The 23,795-nt window shown below is 43.2% G+C and overlaps 1 protein-coding gene across 2 annotated transcripts in view; it reads right to left on the bottom strand.

The window, feature by feature from the left end:
* nrg3b (neuregulin 3b) overlaps positions 1 to 23,795 on the bottom strand; it is a 148,279-nt gene that overhangs the window by 22,788 nt on the left and 101,696 nt on the right. For both annotated transcript variants that reach the window (XM_086016909.1, XM_086016907.1), the window contains exon 3: positions 2,898 to 2,971. In XM_086016909.1, the coding sequence (XP_085873035.1) occupies positions 2,898 to 2,971 (74 nt within the window). The remainder of the gene's footprint in view (positions 1 to 2,897; positions 2,972 to 23,795) is intronic.

Here is a 23,795-nt window from a genome sequence, read left to right as displayed (position 1 = left end):
TATAACAAGCGCCATTTACACCCATGTGAAAAGACACCCGCTAACGCTAGGTGATGAGCAGACTTAAATTCAACACAAAACTGACGTTTCTCTCATCCGTCTAGCTTCAAAACCGCAGACCCTCGCTTGCAATCGTGGGCCTCATTCCAGAGGCCACGCCCCCGGACTCACGCATGCAGTCTAGGCAGTAGCGGAGCCAGAGCGGGGGCAAGGGAGCGGTCGCCCCAGGGCCCACAAGCTCACGGGGCCCATGTCCCCGTTTTGTAGGATGCGTTCATGTATCATCGTAAATTTATACAAATGCACCGTGTAGGCCCCCTACACCAGTGACCCCCCCTGAATCTAGGGATAGGTGAGTACCGATAACATGTATCCGGAAGGAATCTTGGTCACCGTCGCAAGATGTGAGCCCACCGGCGGCCATCTTGCATTGCCACTCGCCAACTTGAATGCGCTGATTCCTCCGCTGCGTTTGCACATCATTTTTGGGTCTCTACGCTGAAAACGACGCAATGTTTGGATACACACATACTCTAGAAGTACCCTGCAGTTGATTTATCCCGATACTGAAAGAAGAATTTCCCAACAATAAAACATGGATAAATTGACCATCCGTACTCCATATCAACACTTGTCTTGTCTCTTTTATTGTAAGTGGGCACAGTATGTGACTCATCGGGCCTTTCCCAGCTTTTGACACTAAATCGCATACATCCCGGTAACCGCTGCGCGCCAATGTGCGAGACCCTCTCACTTACTCCGCGCGTTCGTTCCCCGAGATTCCTCCCCGGCGGCGCGGGCCAGCGGGGCGCTCCTCGGTTGAGACGTGCGCGACCTGTCGTCTTTGTACCTCGCCGAGGATGCTCACTTGTGGCGAGTCGATAGCGAGACAAAGGAGGAGCGCTGATGGATGAAGTGCGATTGTAAGGCGCAAGAGGGTGTGAGGGTGGGAAATCGATTCGGCGGGGCAAGAACTTTTTCTTTCGACCTCACCTCGGGGGGCGGGGGGGGAGTCGGGCGATTTGGCTCTGCCGGGCCGCGCGGCGACATCGGAGTCAAATCGGCGCAGACGTGCGCGTGACAAAACCAACACGATGAATTCCGTGGGTGCTTGTCCCACTTGTAGCTGCTATTAGTGTGTGCATGTACTGCGTGTGTGTGTGTGTGTGTGTGTTAAAACATGATTTGGCTTTTGAAAGCAGGATAATCCTCAGAACCATGGGTAATCTGGGTAAATTTAGATGACTCTGTATCAACAGAGATATAAAATAGGCTGTCTTTTAAATCTTCCTGGGTACACTTCATCTGTCCTGGTGGTAAAAGAATGGCACTAGTCAAACATGTTACTTTGTTGAACTGATGCATGCGTGCAATTTTTTTTTTCATTTTAAGCTCTAAAGTAGGGCCTCGTTCTGGGCTTTTAAATTACAGATATGGGAATGCAAACTGGAGCATCTCCAACAATGTTAAACTGTGCCGGGTCCTCACTCTGACAACACACATTTTGGTGCCAAGAATGTTTCATTGGTTTTAAGGTATTTTGATGTCGCAGAATCCGAAAATGACATTCGGATTTGGTTCTAGTTTTGGAGAAAAGTGCCTCAATTTTGACATTGGTATTCTGTTTTTGTTCCAACTGAAAGATGTGCCACGAAAGATGGCGATTGTCATCTCAGAGAGACATAAGTCAAGCAAAAATTCTGAAAAATCGAGCAATATTGGCAACAAGCTTTTTTCACTTTTATGAGAGAATAAACGAAGAGCGTTTTTGATATCCCTACGATTGTTAAAAATAATCCCTCTAAAATTAGAGCCAATTCAAAGAAACAGAAGTCATTTTCGGAATCAGCAGCCCAAAATGACCACAAAATCATTCAAATGTCTTTGGGAAATTACGGAAGATGCTAGTCTGTAGCACATCTACGCTGTTTCCCATTATGTGTTCGCATTAAGATGGTGGTTATTTGAAATTAAATAACAAGTGTCAATGAGTTTCTTTCATAGTTTGCTTTCATAGGATTAATAAAATAATCAGGCCCATTCTGGAGCCAGAGCGGAGAAAGCAAAAAAGAAAATAAATAACATAACCGCCAAGTGAAAAGTCGGCGCCATGAGGGAGGTATAAAGCATACACTGCTGTCTGACTTGTGACCCCATTAACCGGCTCTCACAGGGCGTGTGGTATCAAACACATGCCGAATTAAGCTCTTGGTGCAGAGTCACATAAAAACCGTTCGATTCACAATGCAGCAGTCTCGGGGGAGAGGCCTTGTACCTCTGACTCCTTTTTTACATTTGTGAAGCATACCGATTGCGCGACTGGTGCATGAAAAGCAGAAAGCCGAAGGATGAGCGCAAAGGGTGCGGAGATCAAGGTTAAGGAGCTTCCAAAAGAAAAAGAAAAAAGAAAAAAGACGCAGGAGGTTTTTACAGGAGGGCTTTCATTTGAATCCGTGATGGCGTCAGGCAATAAAGAAAAGCGCTCTCGCGATGCACATTTGGACGAGAGGTGAATTGTCGATGGACGCCGAGCTGGGAAGGGACGCCGGCGAATTGATGTGCGTGTAAAAAGGACAGCTGGAACGGCTAAATTTGGTTGCTCGAGCCACCTCGCAGCAATTGGAAATGACCGTCATTGAAGTGTTTGGAGTCGCTCGGGTCAAATCGTGAAGTAGCGGTGGAGCCGGAGAAGATCTGTTGAAGGTACTAAGGTTATAAAAGTTCCGAATTTCTCGCGACAGCATTTGTTTTGAATGGTCTTAAACGGGTTCATTTTTACTACTGAATATAAAGAAAATGTTTAAAAAAAAAAAGAGGAACTTTAAGAATGAATGGCATTTTGTCCTGTCAATTTAAATTTGCAAATCAAGACAAACAAATCGAAAGGAGGGGAGTACTTGGGTCGGACAAGATGGCATCCGTCTTGGGTACGAACTGGTCACAGCGTAGACCATGGTAGCCTTCCTTACACCTGTGGGACACACAAAAGAAAAAAAAAAACCCGATTTGTGATCAGAAACAAACAAACAAACCACTGGATTCATTCTTGAACATTGAAGAAACTAGTAGCCTGACAGGATGGTTACAAAACCGAGCAAAGGTCACCATGAATGACTGAAGTGTATTTTTTTTTTTTAGATTCTCTGAAAGTGTTAGGAAGTTGTGGTGGGAGCCCTTTGCAGTCTTACTGATAGCACATGACTGACAGGAAGGCCAGCTCCTTATTGGAGGGGGGGGGGAAAAAAACGGATAGCGGGGTGGAAAGTTACTTGGTGTGATGTAAGTGATAAAGCTATAGCTGCAAGACTGGTGCAAACAGTCCTGGCAATGTCGACAACATCAAGACTCCCGGTGCGGTAAATCCCACTGGTGCTGCCGACACAAACTGAGAAAGTTGAACATTTTTCCGTCAAAATGTTTGCTATTCGTTTTTCACACGTTTAGGGTGAAGGCAGGAAGCTGGAGACTGTCTCAGGTGACTACTGAGCAGGTTACCAGTTAAAGGTCGCAAGTCACCTGTGGGATATTGAGCTGGACCCTTGTGAAAAAGAAAAAAAACACACAAAAGATGAAGACATGTTTATTCAAATCAATGCTTCTTCGGTAGGTTGGAATGTTACTGATGTTACAATATAGTTTTGTGTATAAAGCAGTCGACGGACCGAATCGCCGCATCTCCAAAACTCTCCGTCACTTTTCCGGAAAGTGTTTGAGTCATTAACAGAGAGAGCTAAGCCATTCTCAACACTTGGAAAGTACAGTACAACCTCATAATGCCTGTAAGGCTTTTAAGCCGTTCCGTCATCGTTTGCAGCTTTTGTTCGGCAAAGTTGACGCTGACATCCGGCTTGAGGCAAACGCATTTTGCCTTTTAGTTGGAAAACTGGGCAAGCGAGAGATTGAGGACAGGTGCTGAGAATGACCAAGTTTTAAATGTCCTCAACTCATTCACCGCCAGATATTTTCAGACCCTCTTTTCGCCAAACATTTGAAAGAATTTGAAACGGTGAAAAGACAAGTAAATTGGTCAATGGCAGTGAATGAGTTAAAGTGTGTCGGATGGGCTCTCGACAGTTTCCAACGCGCGTACGCAATGTATCCCCCACGATAAACCGGGGCTTCGCAGTGTGTTGCTATTAACATCTGACAAGGGAGCAGCTTCGCGTGGGCGGCGGCATGTCAACACGTTGCGAATCCGCTGTCGGGAAGCCACCTTTGTACACGTTAAGATAGCGCGGCCTTGTCACCGACACGGGCCACCTCCAGTGTCTTCATCATGCGACGGCGTATCATCTCCACCAGCTAGTTGCTCGCGTTGTCCCGTGGCTCTCTGGCATGCCGTGATAGCAGATTTTCATACACACACAAACGCATCCCAGCTGGATGAAAAATGATGCTGAAAGAGGTTGGAAATCTCTGCGGAGCTCCGGGGGGAAAGCAGACACAGCTGACAACTCAGTGCTGTGAATGTGCGTGTGCGTGTGTGTGTGTGATCCACTTCAGATTACACGCAGTCACGCCATCCATTGTTACCGTCGCCATTAGAATGAGTAGTGCCTGAGACCGAGATCCGCTGAAACAGGCAAACAACTTTTGAAACGAGTGAGACGCATTTTCACGGTCGTCAAGCAAGCACGTCTGTCGAGCCGCGCGGCGCTTTCGATAAAATGTTCATTTAACGCCACGCAAATCTACCGTCGGACCTTTAAAGAGAAGAAGCACTCATTATTTCACAGCCGGCTGCGCGCCGTACACGGAAATAACCGGGTGTTGAAATCAAAAGACTGAAACAAATCTCATTTTCAAGAAAAAGATGCGTTTCCTCTTCTCCGACGGTAATCGAGTGGTGGCTTTGAGATCCGTGACCACGCTCGTATCGGTCCCCATTGTAACGAATGGAAATTCCATTCATCTGTTCCAGCCTCCCCCCGCCCAAAAAAGAGAAAAATGGCACCTGTGCCATTTTTATTTACCAACCGCTGCTTGTTTTGAAGTGAGCTCAATTCACTGCCACTTCGCAGCACTTCCCTAAAAACGTAGGGCACTTTTAGCACTACATTTAAGCTAGTCACAGGTTGAAATAACCAATATGAAAACAAGAGAGCTATTTGTGTGGGGGGGGGGCGGGGATCAAAACATCGCCAAGCTGGCTAATCGAGTTGGTAAATCGGGTTCTAGTTGAAGAGCACAAAATAGACATCCAACCAGTTTGATTTGAAGGCTAAATGATCTCTGCTACTGCTATTGGACTGGCTCACTTTTTCCTCCCCCCTGCGTGTCAGCTGAGGTTCCTTGTTAGTATTCCGGCGCAATGCCTGTCTGGCGACGTGCGAGGAGTCTGCCGTTGTGTTTCATACATCTCCCATCTATCTTGATACAAGCCCAGCCTTCAGCGACATGCAAACAATGCTCTGTATGCGTTTGTGCAAACACAAAGTCAATGGCTGGCAAACAATGCGAGATAATGACGCGCTCTGAGGACGTTTTTTTGGGCGGCGGGTTCGTTAAAATCGGAGAACAAAAGCTCGTGTTTAGGCAGGGGTGGGGAAGAAAAAAAAAAAACGGGAGGGAAATTGTCAACGCGGGGCCCCATCTTGGTGCGCGCAGCAGCCTGTGACGACCCAGCTGCTTTTAACACATGTTCAAGACGGCGTAAAAACCACAACCCCCCCCCCCCCCCCCCCCCCCCAGTCTGGGGAGGGGGGCGGGTAGCTCGGCGAGCGTTACCTCATGGCTAATCAGCGTTAATGAGCACAGAGGTAAAATGGAGGTCGGCCGGAGTGAGACGCCAAGATCAAACAACGGGAGGGGAAGACGCGAGAGCGATCAAGCCAAGTGACTTTTGCAACACACCGTAACTTCCTTTTTTATTATTCGAGGTCTGGAAATAGGTCCACTTTAATATTGTTTCCCAGACGTGCTCAATAAATGACCGAGTGATATTTAAGAATTAATCGCCATTTTATCTTTGCTCCTTTACGGGGTGGAGGCGTCATAAAATATGTAATTGTTCTCATTTATCCTTGAAGACTCTACTGTACACACAGTATGCTCATAACGGATGGCGGCAATTCGTTGCTTTAATGGTGCGCACAGCGAGCGGCCGTCTCGGTTTAAGAAGCGTTTTCAGTTCCACGTCATTTAGCGTGGCCTCAGGTTGAATAGATTAGCCAATGTGACACTTTAATGCAAGGCTTGGTGGTATACAAGCAGCAGGAACATATGGCATTGAATTCATAACATCCAGTAGCAAAACTACAAACGCTTGGTTGGAGACAACTTTTATTCCTTTTTTTTTTTCCCAACCTCGCAACATTACGATCACTAGCATTTCTGCAGTATATATTTGCAATGTAAAAACAAACATTATACCAGTTCACTGTTTTTGTCAACTCGTCCTTGGGTGCACGTTGCTGCCACCTACAGCTAAAAATGTGAACTGGGTTTTGAATCACACTGGGGGAGAAATTGAGGTGTTCTTATTTCATATACAAATATTTCAGTTATTGATTCATTTGGCAAGCTGGGACTTTAATAGACAATATTTTGCTATTTTTTAGGGTTACTTATCTCAATATTAAAATGTTGGGCACATCTCTGGTAATGCCCATCACAAGTGTCCAGATAAACTTGTCACTAGCTTTGCCTCTAGTTGCATATTGCCCCTAGTTACAGCACAAAATAAGCTAGGACCTCTTTTGAATCACTTTGAACTCATGAGGTGTAGAAGGAGGCAAAATGTCATTAAAATAAAAAATAAAAAAAAGACATACCATTTTTGGTACAGGCGAAGATCCGAGGTTTTGTTAGGAGCGCACAAAATTTCAGTGCATTCCAAATAAAACTTGATCTTGCGTTCTTGGCACAGAAAATGATCCATTCATCCACACGCATTCACTTTACAACGCAAATGTAATCGGTACCGTGTTTGAAAAAAATATCGGTGCCGTCATCCGATTACTCGACTTTGCGCACCTAATAGTGGACTGCAAAAAAATCTCGAGTCTCCAATCAAGTCTTAAATGTGATATGCTCACACAGGATAATTAAAGAGCTCACTTGTTAGTGATCCACATTTTTTTCCACTCCAGTTTCACTTTCAAAGATAATCACTTTTTAGGCAGCAGGCGTTCCGACAGGCCTGGTCCACAAATTCATCACGGCGCAGAAACTCGTTTGACTCAAAGCCACAATTCATAAAGGCCACCAACAGCGGCCGTTGAGTGGATGTTACACTTAATTTCCGTAATGTCACCTGCTGTACATCACACCGAGTAAACATTCACATTTGCATATGTGCGGCGAGGAAAAGATGCATGCCATTAAAAACAAATGCCTCGTTTTTATTACAATTTATTTTTTCACCAGCTGCATATTTCTATTCGGAATTATTTGCCTTGATAGCTGCATAATTTTGTTTTTATCATCTGCTAAAATCCTTGTTTTTCCACATGAGCAGGAAAAAAAAAAAAGAAGCCTAATTTCATTTCTTTCAAACCAGGAATGTGAACAAAAACACAGCTCATACATCATGCATGCGCACACACACCTACACCCTAATCGGCGGCTGACTCTTTTCTCATTGTTATTGATGGCCTCGCGACTTGGCTGTTATCTTCTCAAATTGCTCTGTTGTCATCTAAATTGGGAAAGAAGCAAAAATCGGACTCTATTTATTAATTTGTTTGTTTTTTTTTTAAGCACAAAAAGTAGCGTTTGCATGACAGTTACACTTTAATTGGACACATCAGTGACAGTCTGCGATTTGTTGACATTCAAGTGAAGTACTAACTAGGACCCGGCCGATTAATCGGCTGATGATTAACGCTTTTAAAATTGGCAAAAATTGTCTTCATTTTGTCAAAATCAAACATTTTAAGCCTGGTGGTTTACTGAGAGCAAAAACCACAAACACAGAACTGGCATTGGATCTCAGCTAGCTTGACCCAGTCATCAAATATCACTAAAAATCACGAGGACTGACATGGGACAATCACTCCTTCAATTTTGGAATTGAATAGTCCGGACTTCTGTCATAACCGGCCGCAATATATCCATGCGGCTGCGGGGATGGTGACATTTGCATCGGCCATCTGGACAAACAAACCCTTCAACAAATGGACAATCAAATGTCAAAGCCTAAACAACCATCAAATAGTAGCTTGGCAACCCCGCACAACACAATGACCGGACGGGGTTGCGGGCTCCCTCCGCTCCAAAAAGTCGTTAACACCCCAGGCGGGATTGAAGGAGTCCCGGCTTGTTTGCACATCAGCGGGGCTCCCGATGAAAGTGGCGGCGTATTATGAAGCAGCGAGCAGCGCTCCCAAGCTGCTCTAACAGGTGCGGTGTCAAAGCAGGAGAGATAACGGGGGAGGGGGGCGTGGCACAATGAGGAAAGAAGAACATTGAGGAGGGGGGGGGTTGTATTAGTCTTCAACTTCTGAGATGTTTTTTTTTTTTTTTTAACCTTTCTGGATGACTACTGCACAGCGCCGTAAAGACAAAAAAAAAAAGAAAAATCGATAGCTGTTTGAAGAGAATAAGTCTTTAAGCTCCGCACATGAGTAAAATTAGTTTCTTTTTTTTTTTTTTCCAACACGCCTTGTAGGTTAAATATTTAAGTACACTTGTGGAGTCTCTACAGCACTCCATATCAGTAGTGTGCCCTACTAACCGCTTTTCATAAATTTAGTCTAGTTTTATTGTTGAGAGGCTTTCATCACTGTATGAAAACAAACCCCCCCAAAAAAAAAAATCAATGACAACACCAGTTGAGGCGCGAGTACTATCAGCAGGTGATTTTACTTAGCAGAGATGGAAATGTCTTCTGAATTTGACACCGCAGAGAACTATGCCAAATTTGAATAATCAAACAAAAGCATCATTTTTTATTTCTTATTTTATGTTAGCGTTTAAAATGAGACTTAAAAAATAATGGCGGCACTGAGGCGCTCTAAGTCCGAAGCCCTTGTCCACAAGCTCGCCATTATGTCAGACTTTTTTTTTTTTTTTTTTTTTACCGCACCTGCGTTCTCTCCATAAGCAGCATGCACTTATGGTTGATAACAAGGCACTCTAAAACAGCCGCGCCAGCCCAATATCTGAAAGCGAGATACTTTTGAATCATGACACCTATCATTCTTCTGGTCATTTTTTTTTTTTACCTTGCAAAATGTGGCAGGGAATGGCCCACAACGGGAGCCGCGCCGACCTAAATAATTCACCTGCTGCAGGTAGTCGGCGATGCTCGCGACATCGGTTGCGAACGCGTCACGAAAACCTCTTTTGTCGTTTGCCGTTGCTCGCTGGCGTGTGACACCGAAAAAACATTAGCGCGGGGCACGCGTGAGCTGCTCGACAACATGCACTCGCGGCACATGCGTTCAAATATTTACCAAGCGCCATACGATAGTAAGTAAGCAGAGGCTGTTAGTGTATGGCACCGCGTTTTTAGATCGGTTTTCCTCCAACGTTTTTTTTTTCATTGTTATTATTATTATTAATTTTTGGGTGGGGAAATCTGTCGTACTATTATAGTAACCACGCTGTAAAAACAGTTGGGTTAAAAGTAACACAATTTGGGGTCAAAATGGACCAATCCACTATTTGGATCAATTGGACCCACTTTCTTGCATTGTTTTGTACAAACAGTCCAATTTTTGGGGTTGTTTTTGTCGAAAACTACCCATTTCACCCAGAGAGTTGGATCAAATTGACCCAAGTGGTGGATTTTTGACCCGAAATGGTGTTACTTTTAACCCAACTGTTTTTAGAGTGCAGAGTGGTTGACTGTAGCTGCGAAAACACACTTGGAAGGAAAGGGCCTTTCCTTTTCTTAACAAGTCCATCACTTTGTAAATGATTGCGGTGTAAAATAATAAGGGCAAAATGGTTTGTTTCCTTGTTGACTTGTCTTAAAGAAAAAAAGGGCAGCCGACAACGTGACGACGCTATAATCACATTCGCTCTCTTTCTCCGCAGCGCTCTTGACTAATACTTGACATGGAGTACGTTTTAAATACAGTTATTATCTGTATGCTAAGGAGCCACAGTGTCGCACTAAAACCTTTTTGCTCGCAGAGCGCAGCGCCACGCCTCTCGCTTTACATCTATCAAGACTTAATTTGCTGTGAATTTCAACCCTTTCCTGATATTTTTTTTCCCCAATGGATCCTAAATTACTCTCAATTAGTTCATACAGCAATGAAGGCAGATTCATCCCCGGGTGCAGATATAACAATTTTAACTGGCTTTCAGCGCACCTTGTTTATTGATTCTATTCATTTGTAATCATTATTTTATGTCTTCTTATTAGTTACATGTTATGATGAACAAAACGAGATGATGCATCGCACAGCGGTAATTACACCAAATCGAAATGGGATATCGTGAAAAGCGCGATTGACGCCTCAAATGCAGTTCATATGACAAAAAAAAATAAAATAAACGTTGAGGATATAATCGAAACTTGATGAGGACGCACTTACATGAGCACTTGAGCGCGCGCGCTATGCTTTTACCGCGAAAAGGCAGTAAATGGAAGATGCAAGTAAACACGGCTATCGAGCGCGCCGGATCATATTGGGCTTTTCTCTCCAAAAATTGATGACGTGAGTACCGCCAGTTTCACTTCACATCAGATCTACAAAAACATGAATTCTTTTTATTTATATTTTGGGGGGGGGGGGGGGGGGGGTTGTGATTACACTCCACGATACGTAACGGAGAGAGCCGCAATGTCACATTATTGCGGGTGATTCGACTGAACGGCATCAAAGAGGTGAAGCTGGGTTCAATTTTTGTCTACATGCCCACCCGCTGCTCAGCGCAGCGGCGTCGCTTTTGGAAGAACGATTTGACTGTAAAATGGAGAGGGCACTGCTGCCTTTTGAGGACCACGCTATCTATTGATGTCAGCTTTTACAACTCTACTTGATCAAAATGGATGCATGCAGACACTTGTTTGGCCGTCGTTTGCTTAGGCAAATAAGAGACATTTACTCAGGCGAAGCTTGAAGGACGACATTTAACTCCAATATTAACTCGTGCGTTAACTTATGAATCATTCTTTGTTGAAGTGAGGAGCTTCATTCAGACAAATGCAGTGCTTTGCTGCCATATTGTGGCTTCTTGGTGCCAAGGAACTCGGAGCTTCATTTATACTTAAAGCAACACTGTGTCATGTGTCAGTTTTTGTTGATTATGGCGGCGTCATGTGGACAAAAGCGGTAGTGTTTTGACAAAAGCCAAGCACGTTGGAGTCGTGAAATCCTGAGCTCTCGCTGGCCTGCAAGTTGGACTGAATTACATTTCTATTTTATGTGTCTGTGTGAAAGATGAATAGCAATGAGGTAATGAATCTAATTTTTAAACGATACTTTTGTTTTTTTTTGTTTGTTCTGGGGCTTCTGCCATAATAGCGCGTAGACGTTCGAATCGACTACCGTCCTTATAGCGAAACGAGGAAGTGAGTATGCCGTAAAGCAATTCAGGACATTTGTGTTTTTTTTTTTTTTTGTGTGCCACGGTTGCTCCCATCCTCCTCAAAGTTGCTTAGTGCCAGTAAAAACGATACAGACGCCCCCCCCCCCCAGGGCATGACAAAAGTCCCATTCAACTACTTGTAAGTCAATGTTTCATCAAAACAGTTGTGAAAAAAATTGTATTAAGGTCGAATTCTTGCCCGGTGCTGCTTTAGTAGTGTTTTAGGTGTTTTGTCAACCTTTTCTGGTGGTGTCAATTATTCGCGGATTCACTCTATGCGGGAGGCAGGGCTGGACATGTATATGGCATTTAAACCAGAAATACATACAATCTGCTCAGAGTAGATCAGTACATAAATAAGGCCCTGAAAAAGTCGACACGCGGTCAACCCACACATTAAGTTGGAGGAAGATCTTTGCTTGCAGATGGAGCGTTTTGCGGCCAAAAGCCAGTGGCTCAGCAACAGTCTCAGCTTAAAAAAGATGGATGACGGTCGCCTATAACTACTCACACACCGAGGCGCCATTTAATACGGCGCACCTGCGAGTGCGCATTTATTGGTTGCGGGCACGTAAACCTGCAGTCACACCATCGGGACTCGTCTCCTTCGGGGACCGAAAGACGACCGCATGATGTCATTAATAGACTTTTAAGGTGAATACTTTTTAGGGTGAACTTGAGGCTAGAAGTAGTTAAAGTTAAATCTCTGGGTAATGGATGTAAGTCAGTGTAACATCCTCTAGTAAATGACCGTCTGTGTGTGCAAGCGTGTGCGCGCCACGCTGTCCTGCTTGAGCGCGATGGCTTCCGAGGAGTGCGGCGGTAACTCCTTGCACTTCCTTGCGCCTCGGTGCTCACGCTGCCATCCATCTTACTGTCATAAGCAAGTGGCCTTGAATAGATGGCCCGCGTTCCCTTCAGCCTGCAGGGAGGCGCCGCCGTGCGCTACGCACCCAATGACACGTCGGCCCGGAAACGGACGGAGCAGTAAGGGCGCCATATGATGGGACGATTATGGCAGCGCGATGCATAACACAGCGGGGGTGAAGAACAGGACAGCCTGACAACACAGACTTTAACGTCGGGCAGAATCCGTTGTGTCGTCGGATCGTCTGCGGTAATTTGAGAACGATCTGAAAATAAAATGCCCTCATGCGACCTCTGTGTTGTTGTGAAATTAGCTTGAAATGTGGATTTTTCATTGACAAATTAATAAATAAATATATATATATATATATATATATATATATATATATATATATATAAAGTGGATTATATATCTATATGCTATAGATCATTTGTATACAGTGAAGTCAATTGTTTCCGTAAATGCCAAAATTTGCTATTAATCCCCACATAGTCATTTCAGTTTGAATCTACTCGGTAATGTTGGTTCGATTCGATTCAATTTTCGATTTTCAAGTTCCCGATTTTCGATTCGATTTTCAAAAATTTGCTACCATGCTTGTTTCTGTGCCCTAGTGTGGTTCTGCAGCCATCCACAAACGCAATACGCAATGATGTTTGGCTCAAAAGCATAATTTCATGTTCACATTCAAAATGTGCTATGCATATGGAATGAAAAAAAACGTTTGAAGGCATAATTCATGCAACTTTAAATGCGATTTTATACACACCATGTAGTTCAAAAGCATAAAGTTAGATCTTAAAATGCATCATCTTCCTCTCTCAGGTGATTTACAGCTGCAACATGACGAGTCACACAATAAACGTTAACCTCACGATAATCAAGTGTTCAAATTCTGGGGCGAGCTTCAAATCGGAGCAAAACACAACAACTAGACAATTTAAGGTGCAGGAGTAAACAAAATGCCCTTGAAAAAAAAATTTAAGGAATAGATTTAACATTTGGAGATGAAAAATGAGGCAGCAGAGCAACGTTATAGTCTGGATGCTAATTGGCAGAAGAGGCGGGAAAAAAACACTCTCTCTCAGCAGATGTCAGCCATATGGATTGTCTGAGTGGAAAGTGATCTATATTTACTCCACACTTTGTAAATACTCCCCATATTTTATGATTTACCTATTGGTGGGATTCCAAGTGAAGTGAAGCTTTTTTTTATTTATTTTTTTTTAAACATGAGACAGCTTTGTATTGGTATTGATTACGCTCGAATTCTCTTTCTCTCTCATTTTGTTGTTATTGCCAAGCAGATAGGCCACCGAGATACGGCTTGTCCAAGCAAATGGAGGCTGGATGCTGACAAAAGATGACCTCTATTACTTTAATTACCCATGCAGGTTCGTTTGTGTCCACCTGGAACTTTGATTTGATTCCTACTAGCATCCTAAAGATATTTTATGTCATGAAGAAAAAAAAAAAATACAACGTAATCCAAAAATTGTTAGCACCTTTGTGTTACGCGTTTGGTAGCTCCAAACTTTTCAAATCACACCTACCAGGACGGACATGCAAATGAAGGCCAAGATCAACGTAAAAAAGGAAGGCGGGTGAATAAGAGAATGAGAGGGCGGGAAAGCGTCAAAGTCAAGCATGTCGATGTCAGTCAAGCTTCAGTTCCCATGACGGCTTCTAATTAGATTTGCCAGTACTCGGCTCATCGCGAAAGGGAGAAACAATTTGCTCGTACTGACATGCTGATAGCACAATGTCCTGCTGAACATGCGTGTTCTGCGACCAATAGTACAAATTAACTTCGTCGTCACTAAATGGAGCGCACGTAAGATGAACCAATCCATCATCTTATCCGTAGGTCGTCAAAATGTGTTTTTAATAGACAGATCCTCAGGGAATTCTTTACATGACGTTCCATATTGAACTTTTACACCAAATTTAACACATTCTTACCTGAGAATACTAATGGGTCTCATGAAGGGTGGATGGCTAAAAGGGCACAATTTGGACATTTTCACCTAGGGGTCTACTCACTTTTGTTGCAAGCGGTTGAGATGTTAATGGCTGTGTGTGGAGTTAGTGTAACGATATATGTATTTTTCAGTCCTGGAAATTTAGTTCGTTGTGTGACACAAACAACAGACAAACACAGTGTAGCTCAACTTCTGTCTAGCCAACACTTTTAGCATCAGGTCAACTCATTTAAAGTGCAATTACGGTAATATTTGTTTGGCCACCTAAAGCATCCTAGTCTGGACTAGCAGATATTGGTGAATTCCCGGCAAAGAATATATGTAGGTCAATAATTTTCCTTTAGCACAAAACGTTTTGAAACATTATTTTTTTGGGGGGGAAAGGCTGTAAAACCCACCATTGTGTTTAACTCGATGCACTGTATGTCTTTTAGGCAGCGCGGTGAAACACTTCTTCATTCCCGGACGGTGATGATATCCGATACTTGGCTCGTAACAGTGAACCTAAGCAAGGGCGAATACAAATATATACGCTGCAGCAGTTTAATTAAAGCAGGGCAAGCTATCAGATTTAGGTTAAAAGGCTTCGTAAATGAAAGCAACTCCATGCGACTCCACGCGACGGGCACAGCCACACCTCCACGCGGCTCATCTGGTGCACGAGGCGCTGCGGCTGATGCTAATTACTTTTCTGAACGCTTGGCTGATTAGCTTTGCCTGCAGCTGAAAGATCCTTGTGTGTTTGAGCGCCTGCGAGTGCGCGGATGCTAATCACTTGTGTTGCCGCTGAAATAACAACGCGTCCGCAGAAATCCATTTAATTGCAGCCAGTAAGCAATCAGCCTTCATGAAGATGAGGAATGGGCAAAGAACAAAAACCACAAGGTTTGTTTTTCGGCGATGAAGAAGAACGTGTACGTTTTCTTCAGATGACGAGGTTTGCTTCGATATCGTGTTGGTGTTTGGAGTTTTATCTAGAAGGCGTTGCGAAAGAATACGCTGCCCTAACAGAGCGATATTTTCATAATTCATCAGCCAATCACCTTTCGTTTTACTTTTTTTTTTTTTTTTTTTAATGAATATTTTATGAATTTATATGTTTTCAAACCTACAATTTTGGCACATTTACAAATTTCTGGGTGAAAAGTTGAACGACTGATGAAACGGACTTCCTCCTACAGTCGCCAAAACACATTTTAGTATAAGTGAATACTCTTTTTGTAAAAACGGGATTTGCTCTCAGAATCTTTGCAGGCGTTATTGGCTGTGGCGTGTTGAAATCTCACCCAGAGTGAGGTTGACATGATCGCACATCCCCAGAACACAACAAATGGAGCCTTTAGCTTTGTTTTGTTTGTCCACTTCCTCAACCCTGATGGTGATTCAAACACAAACTGTCAGACATCTAGTGTTCAAGTAAACTCGCCCAAAACTGGGCTTTAAAAAAGAAGAACGAAAATGAGGAATATATTACCCTCAGTACTTATCTGCCAATAAAACAGGAAAAATTGACCCCCCCCCCAAAAAAATGACTCCCATGACATCTTATAGACCGTGAAAGCAAAAATAAATGTCTGTCAATTGAATCTTAAAAAAAAAAAAAAAAAAAAAAATTATATAAAATACGGCTTCAAAATCGGTCTGGGTGTTTCAGCTGAATGCACTTAAAACCACACCCCACTCAACTGTCAATCAAATGAATCACCTACGACCTGAAAAAAAATGCATGCTATATTTACCGGGTCATGGTGGGGCCTTTTCACACCACAACAATGAGGCGCTCTAAAGTGGCTACACTGCCCAAAGCCCCAGTCCACACACTGGTTGTCAAGATGGGCTTTAAAGAAAAAAAAAAAAAAAATCTTCTGCCTTCCTCACTGTGACATATATGCACTCATGGCTGACAACAAGGCGCTCTAAGCAGGTGTCTCCTGGTCCACACGCCTGTGGATCTTAAATTTGAGGGATTTCATCTTGGGTAGATTTGAGGTTTTTTTGCAGTTTAGGCCTTATCCTGCCTTACTCTTCCAGCCCAGTCCCATTTCCTACTCAATATGTCCCTTCCTCACACGCTGCCTTTTCTGTCCACTTACAGATAACACTAAAGTTATTTCCTCTTTTTACACGATTCTTCGTGAGCGCCCTCTCAAGCCTTGTTGCTGTCTTTTTGCTCTTCTCTCTTTTTGTCTGTATTTTCTCAAAAAAACCTCGTCCGGCATACGAATCCAGCACACTGCATGACCACGTTATTCCATTGGACGGCAGACAGAAAATACCGAATGATGCCATTTACCCGGTGTCAACATAGGGAACGGCAGGGTCGATTTGTGAACTAATTAAAAATAAATAAATTAATAAAGAACATTTGGTAGGTTAAACGTAGTGCAAGCATGTCCATATTAGTGAGAAACAGGCATGTAGACATGCCAGACAACAGCTCTGCAAATAAGCAGATCTTGAATTATTTGGAATTATTTTTCGTTAAAAGTTACAAAATTGCCCGCCGCACGACGTGTCCGATCTGTATGCCGCAAGCGACCTCTCCTCAGGAAGTGAAGAACACACTTTTCCTGCCATGACGGCTATCTTTGTCAAATGGAGGGAAAAGAGCAACTGTGCCTTTTGGCGAGATCATTCGGAGTTTGACTCTCGGGTCTTACTGGTGTCATGTTAAAAACACAAACAAACACACCCCCACTGCACGATGAAATTAAAGTTCATGCACAATTGCGAGCGACTGTACCAAACAATCAAGAAAATCACATCCCCCGGTAAAAAAAAAAAAATAACATAAAAGAAAAAATTGCAGACCGTGCAAAACACTTGTCTGGGCACATTGCCGTTTTTGCCTGCTACAAACACAGGAAAGGAAAACAAAGTGTGTTGTTTTGTTGTCCGATATTATGCAACGCGCACGCTCTCATCCAGTGTTCCAGGCGAAGCTTTGAGAAATATTGGCCGTAATGAGCTTCAATGCCGTGTTTTTCTTCAAATTGAGCTCATTTTCAAATGGACGTCAAGCATGCGCAAAGGTCATCCCAAGGTAGAAAACTACTTTCATTTTTTTTCTTTTCTTTTCATCTTGGAGGATGATCGACCTTTGATCTGGTCAGATTTTGAAACAATTTTTACCGTGGGAAATTATAGAAACATATATTATTATTATGCCCCAATTCTTAATTGTACGTTTTAGTTTCAGTAATATTTAAATTTTTGGGCATTTTTATTAAGACTCGATTCAAGAGGAGGGTCGCAAAACAAAATTACAAACCTGCTGGCCCATTTTGAGGACTTTGAAGCAAACTACCAAAGGTTTCAATTTCCACTTTTTTCACTGTGACACCAATAACCCTCTTTCCATGCCTTGCGCAACTTTAGCGCAAAGTGCCGTATAACTGTGCGCATGGATGCAGTTCACGTTCTTTTGGCATTTTTCCGACCGGCGCAGATAGAAATGGGCGTTTGCGCCGTTGTGGGACTGAACACAGTCAACTAACGGCCTCGACTGGGGACCGTGCGGGAGATCAGCGTGCTGAGTACGCTAGGTTAATAAGGAACTGCAAGATCTCCACTTGTGGATGACGTCAAGTTGGACTTGGACTACATTTGTCCAGCCTCTCTTAATTAAAGGCGGCGATAAGTCCCACCCAAAGAGCATGACTTGAGCCAATATGTACAGGCTTGTAAATTAAACACACACGCACAAAGGTTCAGATCTCAATAACTGTTATGCTGCTGTTATCTGCTCTGGAGAATAGGTGGCCTCAATATGCTCACGCACAGCTGAGTGCAGAGTCCGATAATCAGTTAATGAGTTGCCTAATGCTCATAGAAGATTTAATTAAAATGTGTGTGTTCAAAAAAAGAAAAAATGAAAATCGTGTGTCAGAGAAATAGAATCCTCATGCCATATAATTCAACCATTATGCGCCACATAGGGAAAACGACATCTTAGCGTGTCATTTTCACATGGTGGAAAGTACACGAAGGTTTCTCATGGATCGCTCAATGCCGAAAAAAAAAAAAAAAGGAGACACAAGGACACGTCCAGGTGAAATGATGGATTGATAGCTGCTGATGTTTGTGACATAAATTCAAAGTTTCCAAGGACAAGGCAACAATGCTACAGTAGTTGATGTGATTGATTGCAGCGGCCCGGCCACTGTAAAATGTGCGGCATCGTTCATTTTGCGGCCAAATGACTGAACTCCTCCTCGTTTTGTCTCAAAGCAAGATGAATGCATAATTCATTCCAACCTTTTAGTAGCTACTTTTATCGGCAGGAACGGGAGTATAAAATGCCGTAAAATCATGGTTTTTGGATTATACCTCTTTAGGTTATAAGATCTCTCATTTTGGTTGGGTTTCAGGTCCCAAATTAATATTTAGCAAAGAACACAACCCCAACCTGAATCTGGATCAATTCTGATAAAAATCCTGATAAATTCTCAAATTGTGGCTTCATTAAACCTATATTTGAAAATGAATGGAATGTTTTGCATTAAGTTTGTGCGCTTCAGGTCAATGGTCTCAAATGACTGGAACCTATTTAGTAACCAATTTGAACCAAATTAGCAACCCTACATTTTTTGAGCTTGGATCGGAAAACTCGTTATCCGCCCGGCTCGCTTTGGAAACCGAGGGATCACGGATGGGAAAGTAGATTACATCTCGTTTTAGCAGTGAGGCAATTATTCGTGGGTTAGGCTATCTCAGGGTAACGCGAGCAAATACTGCAGGCAACCAAAAAGTTTCCACGGTAAACTTCATGTGGGTCTTAGCGTATCTGTTTCCATGGTTACAGCCACCACCATTAGGTTGAAGTCAATTTTGCCAGTGTTGGACTAAGGCAGTGTGTCGTCAGAAGACGCTCTCAACCTCGTTCCCAGCAATATCCGCCAGCTATTTGAGGAAAACACCTCAATAAATAGTAATACAAGAATAACCTTGGCGGTCTTCGAATATGACGCCCTTGAAATGTTGAATCAATAGACTTATTGATCAAGCGACTCCAATGAATGAGTTTCCCATCTTGCGTTCTGGGAAAGGCCAGATAAAGAGGTTAAGGCGCAAACAAGAGTTTGAGAGCAATTTCATTAAATAGATACAAGATTGTTTCATCTCACTGTGAATGGGTGACCTTTTAATTAGAAGTAACGCGTCAGTAAAAAAAAGCATTTCTTGTGTTTTCATTGTAAATGGTCACCAAATACCGAACTTACATGCATTGTTTTGATTATTATTATTTTTTTTTGTGTGTTTGTCGTGGGGTAGTAGCGCTAAATACGTGCCGATCCATTGAGTGGTCAACGGAAAATGGTAGCATCTGTGCACATAGGAAAAGTCTGCTAGCTTGATGCTAATACACGAGACAAGACGCCGTAGACGAGCTGAAGAATGGAATCAATTGTCGCAGTGTTTTGACTCTTGGAACTTTGAGTTCGGCCCATGAAAAGCGGCAGCAGTAAGAAAACTAATAGCAAGCATTTTTGGAAAACGTGTAGTTAGCTCAACATCCTTGCTACTGGTCTGAACCTTCCCAATTTTTTCGCCTTCACAGCCACGAGGGAGCAAACAACAACACATCTACTCTTTTTTTCATTCTGCAAGTGACACTGATGCTCCCTTTCAATCACCTCAATGTGAGGAGGGTGTTCCCGGTAGCTCTTATCAGCACAAAAACACATCCACGAGTCCAAGCCAGTGTGCGACCCCGGGGCCTAGCAACGCCGTCTGCCCGACTGATTAATGATCGTACCGCTTTCTGTATGAGACACAAAAAAAAAAAAAAAATGTGGTACTAAAGGACGTTATTTGCCTTAATAATATGAGTTTCTGATTCATTGCCACATGAACGTGTTTTGAAAAGCAGTCTCATTTAGGCCGCATGCATGCAAAGTCTTGAATCTGCGTCAGGTTAGGCGGATCCTAATGTGAACTGTCTTGACTCGCACTGCTGGCAAACAATGATCGTCTGTGCCGAATGAGATTTAAAGACGCTCCGTTCGCCGCCAGCGCCGAGCGGCAGAAAGCGAGGCTGCGACAGCTGAGTCCCCTTTGACTCATTCATCATCGCTAGGTGCCAACGCCATCTGAATGAAGGGGGCGAGGCCTTTTTCAACAGCATAACCATGTGGGGTGTGCTGGGCGACTGCATTCATTAGCGTACCTGGTCATTTGTCAATATGTTTTTATAATCCAGGGAAACCTGCCAAGCCCTGCCGTCAATGGCGAAAATCCACAAATAATTGACACTCTTCTCTCTGGTCACATGCATACAGTCGCTTGTTGCGAAGCAAAATCGATATGAATTTTGTCACTGCTCCGTGCTCGAGTGCGTTATTCTTTTGTCGAACTTTTTGACACTTGAATCACATAAGCCTGAAACAATTTTTTAATCATTTTAAAATCCAAAGGAATCAGAGCTGGGGGGTGGGTCGTTTTCTCCCATAAGCCACCACACGCCTATCGAGAGTCATTAAATGATGAATTGAAGTTTGTGAGAGTATAAATGCGGGTCAAAAAAAAAAAAAGAAAAAAGAAAAGAGACGTGTGACAGAGCTCACTTTGTGCAAAAGTTTGATCCGCTTACTCCTAGTATTTCAGGTTGGGGATCCGGCATGTTCAAATATAAAAAGGCCTGCGGCGCATTTGCTGCTGTGGGATAACAAGTGAAGCTAAAGACTTGCCACTGACATGAAATAACGCCAGTAATTCAGCACAGCGCGGCGAGAATATTCCTCTTATCAGTGGGATTCCAAACGCTTGGAGGTGTGATTTTGTGTGTTCTAATGCGATCATGAAATAGGAAACTTTGACTTTTTGAGTTCAGCCGCCTCACCGTATATTGGATTCGGAAAATTCGGAAACTCAGAGTTTTCTCACCCAAATTCTTGATGGGTTTCTACCTAGCAGTGTGTGCACAAGAAAGACGCTCTCGGCAATCCCTGAAAAGCCAGAGAAAAACAGATAAAAATTTTGAGTGGTAGCGTGCTTGCTAACAGCAGCCCTTGTGTCTCTTTTAATGAGGACATCAAATATGGCAACGCATGTTTGTGTTTGAGACTGCTGGGAAGTCAGAAATTTTGCACATCTCTAAAGAGGGCTGCGCCACTGTGGGAGTGATCGTAGCCGACTTCGACCAATCAAAGCAGCTGCTTTCATTCCCTTTAAATGCTGCATGCTAGTCGTGCACTACAGTCTTGACAACGCGCAGTGAGCCTTGCACTGATGCAAAAATCAGGATCTGCCGTCATTTCCGAAACATCATACCAAAGTAGAGACCAGTCGGTCAAAACTGATTCAAGCGATGATTCGGTCCCGTTATGCTGACAACATCAAATCAGAATCAAAATAAAAACAAGAGAAAAACTGGCAATGCTTCTGTGCGAATGCACTCAAATGCAGTGAGAGGGTAAATATTTGCACAATCCCGCTTCACAGAGTTACCATGACGTGAAGAAGAACAATTTCCACTGACCTGACGTAAAGGTTAAAAGCCCTTCGGGAAAATTAGCCAGTATATTTTGATGTGCGATTACATTTCCGAGCACCTCTTCTGAGTGAGGTTAATAGGAAAACCCAAAATAAGATGCTCCTAGCAGGATGTGTAGCAGCAGGTTGTGGAAGAAAAAAACAAATCAACTTTATGCATGACATTTGCACACGGGAAATATGAAATGAAAATGAGTGAGAAGCACAAGCACGCCGATGCTGCTTAGTGCGTTATCAAGCAAATTTCTTTTTTTCTTATGAATTTGCGAGATGACTGAAGGCAGAATTGGATTGAATTTAATGACTTTGATGACATCTATTGCTGCTTCCATTGACCGACTGTTTATTAACACATTAAACTAGTGCAGTCATTACCAATAATGTTTCATGAATGTGAATTAGACTGTGACCAGAGCCATTAGTCATTGTTACGATAAAAAAAAAAAAAAAAAAAATCTGGTCCATGTTTAGCTACCAAACACTCAACGTGAGCTTTTGAGCTTCCCGCTCTGCTCACCATGCATGCCACCACCCGCATTACCTTGATCTTATCACTCGATTGCTGGTCTGTCTCAACATCTTGGACATGCATGGAAATATTGTCATAAATGTTGCCATATTTTGAAACGTCGGTCGTCATTTACATAATTCGACTATTTATTCCAGATCTTGGCTTTATTACATCTGGACGGATATAAGGAGTCAAATTAACTTTGCGGAATCATTCGGAATGATTGCATCTTGCCTGTATAACTATAATTAGCGTGGAGAAAAAAAAAACTGGAAGTTTCACTGAATCCCACACAGAACCGAGGTGACACACCAAAGTGCAGACTGAATTTAGCTGGAGCAGCTGGAGTCTACACTGCGTGGTCCATTAGAACACGGTGTCTTGCCACTCCCCTTCCCACGCTGACTTCTGAACAAGAATAGAAGGTAAGCTCCTGTCCGATTATATAACAAAAGAAGATGAACTCCGACAAGGACAAAGCGGCGGGGGCGGTACATCGCGGAGCGGAAACGCTCAAGTCGAACCAATTACCAGCTGGGCATACTCTTGAGAAAACGACAGACGTCGGGCAAATCTCGTGAGACCTCAGTTCAGTGATTCCCAACCAGTGTGCCGTGAGAGATTAGGAGCTGCAGGAAATTATCCAGTTTCAGCTAATTGGTCCGAAAATTTATGTATCAGTTTCATCTAATGGCTCGGAAAATTAATGTATCAACTATACAGTATATGCCAGGAAAATATAGTCACAAATACTCTTCCACTAGATGGCACAAGCTGCATGATGAACCCGTGTATCCACTTTGGGACATTGTTTGGTGATGATTTCCAAAAAGGTCGGAAAACACTGACAGGTTACCGAAAAGGAACATTCAATGTCGTAATGCTCTCTCCCCACTTCCTCATTCCGACATTTGTCAATTATTAAGGCTCACAGTGAGCACTGACTATTGAATGGAATCCAAAATCAAAGCTTGACCAGTGTCCTGAAACTGATTGCATTTGACTTAAGAGGTTCAATTACATATAATAATTACGCTACGAAATGAGTGGCAAGTCAAGGGAAATAAGTTAGCCGTCATTGTATCCGCGACATGTCAGCGAGTCTTCCTACTACAAAGGGACGCTGTCACACTTTGCAGCTATGGATTTTCCAGTCACTTCTCAATGCGGTGGGAAATTCAGCTCTGCTTTAATAGCTCCTCGGAGCAGATTAATAAGATAGGCATCTCACAGCCTGTCCTAAATACAGAGAAGTGACAACCTCGCTGCAGCCCTGATTGTCACGACAGAGAAAAGCTGCCCCTTGAAGGAAACAGACAAAGTGTATTCTTCTCTGACATGGCACACTATGGAGACAAAAGGCCTGCTGAGGAACTTCACCAAGCATACGGATAATTAGGATGACTGGCTGCTGATTTTCGCCTTATTTCGGTGATTTTTGTGCTGTGCGTCA

The sequence above is a fragment of the Filicampus tigris genome, chromosome 19, assembly GCF_054856515.1.
Source record: "Filicampus tigris isolate MCC_2025a chromosome 19, RoL_Ftig_1.0, whole genome shotgun sequence".
NCBI lineage: Eukaryota > Metazoa > Chordata > Actinopteri > Syngnathiformes > Syngnathidae > Filicampus > Filicampus tigris.
This window is presented reverse-complemented; position numbering and strand designations above follow the sequence as displayed.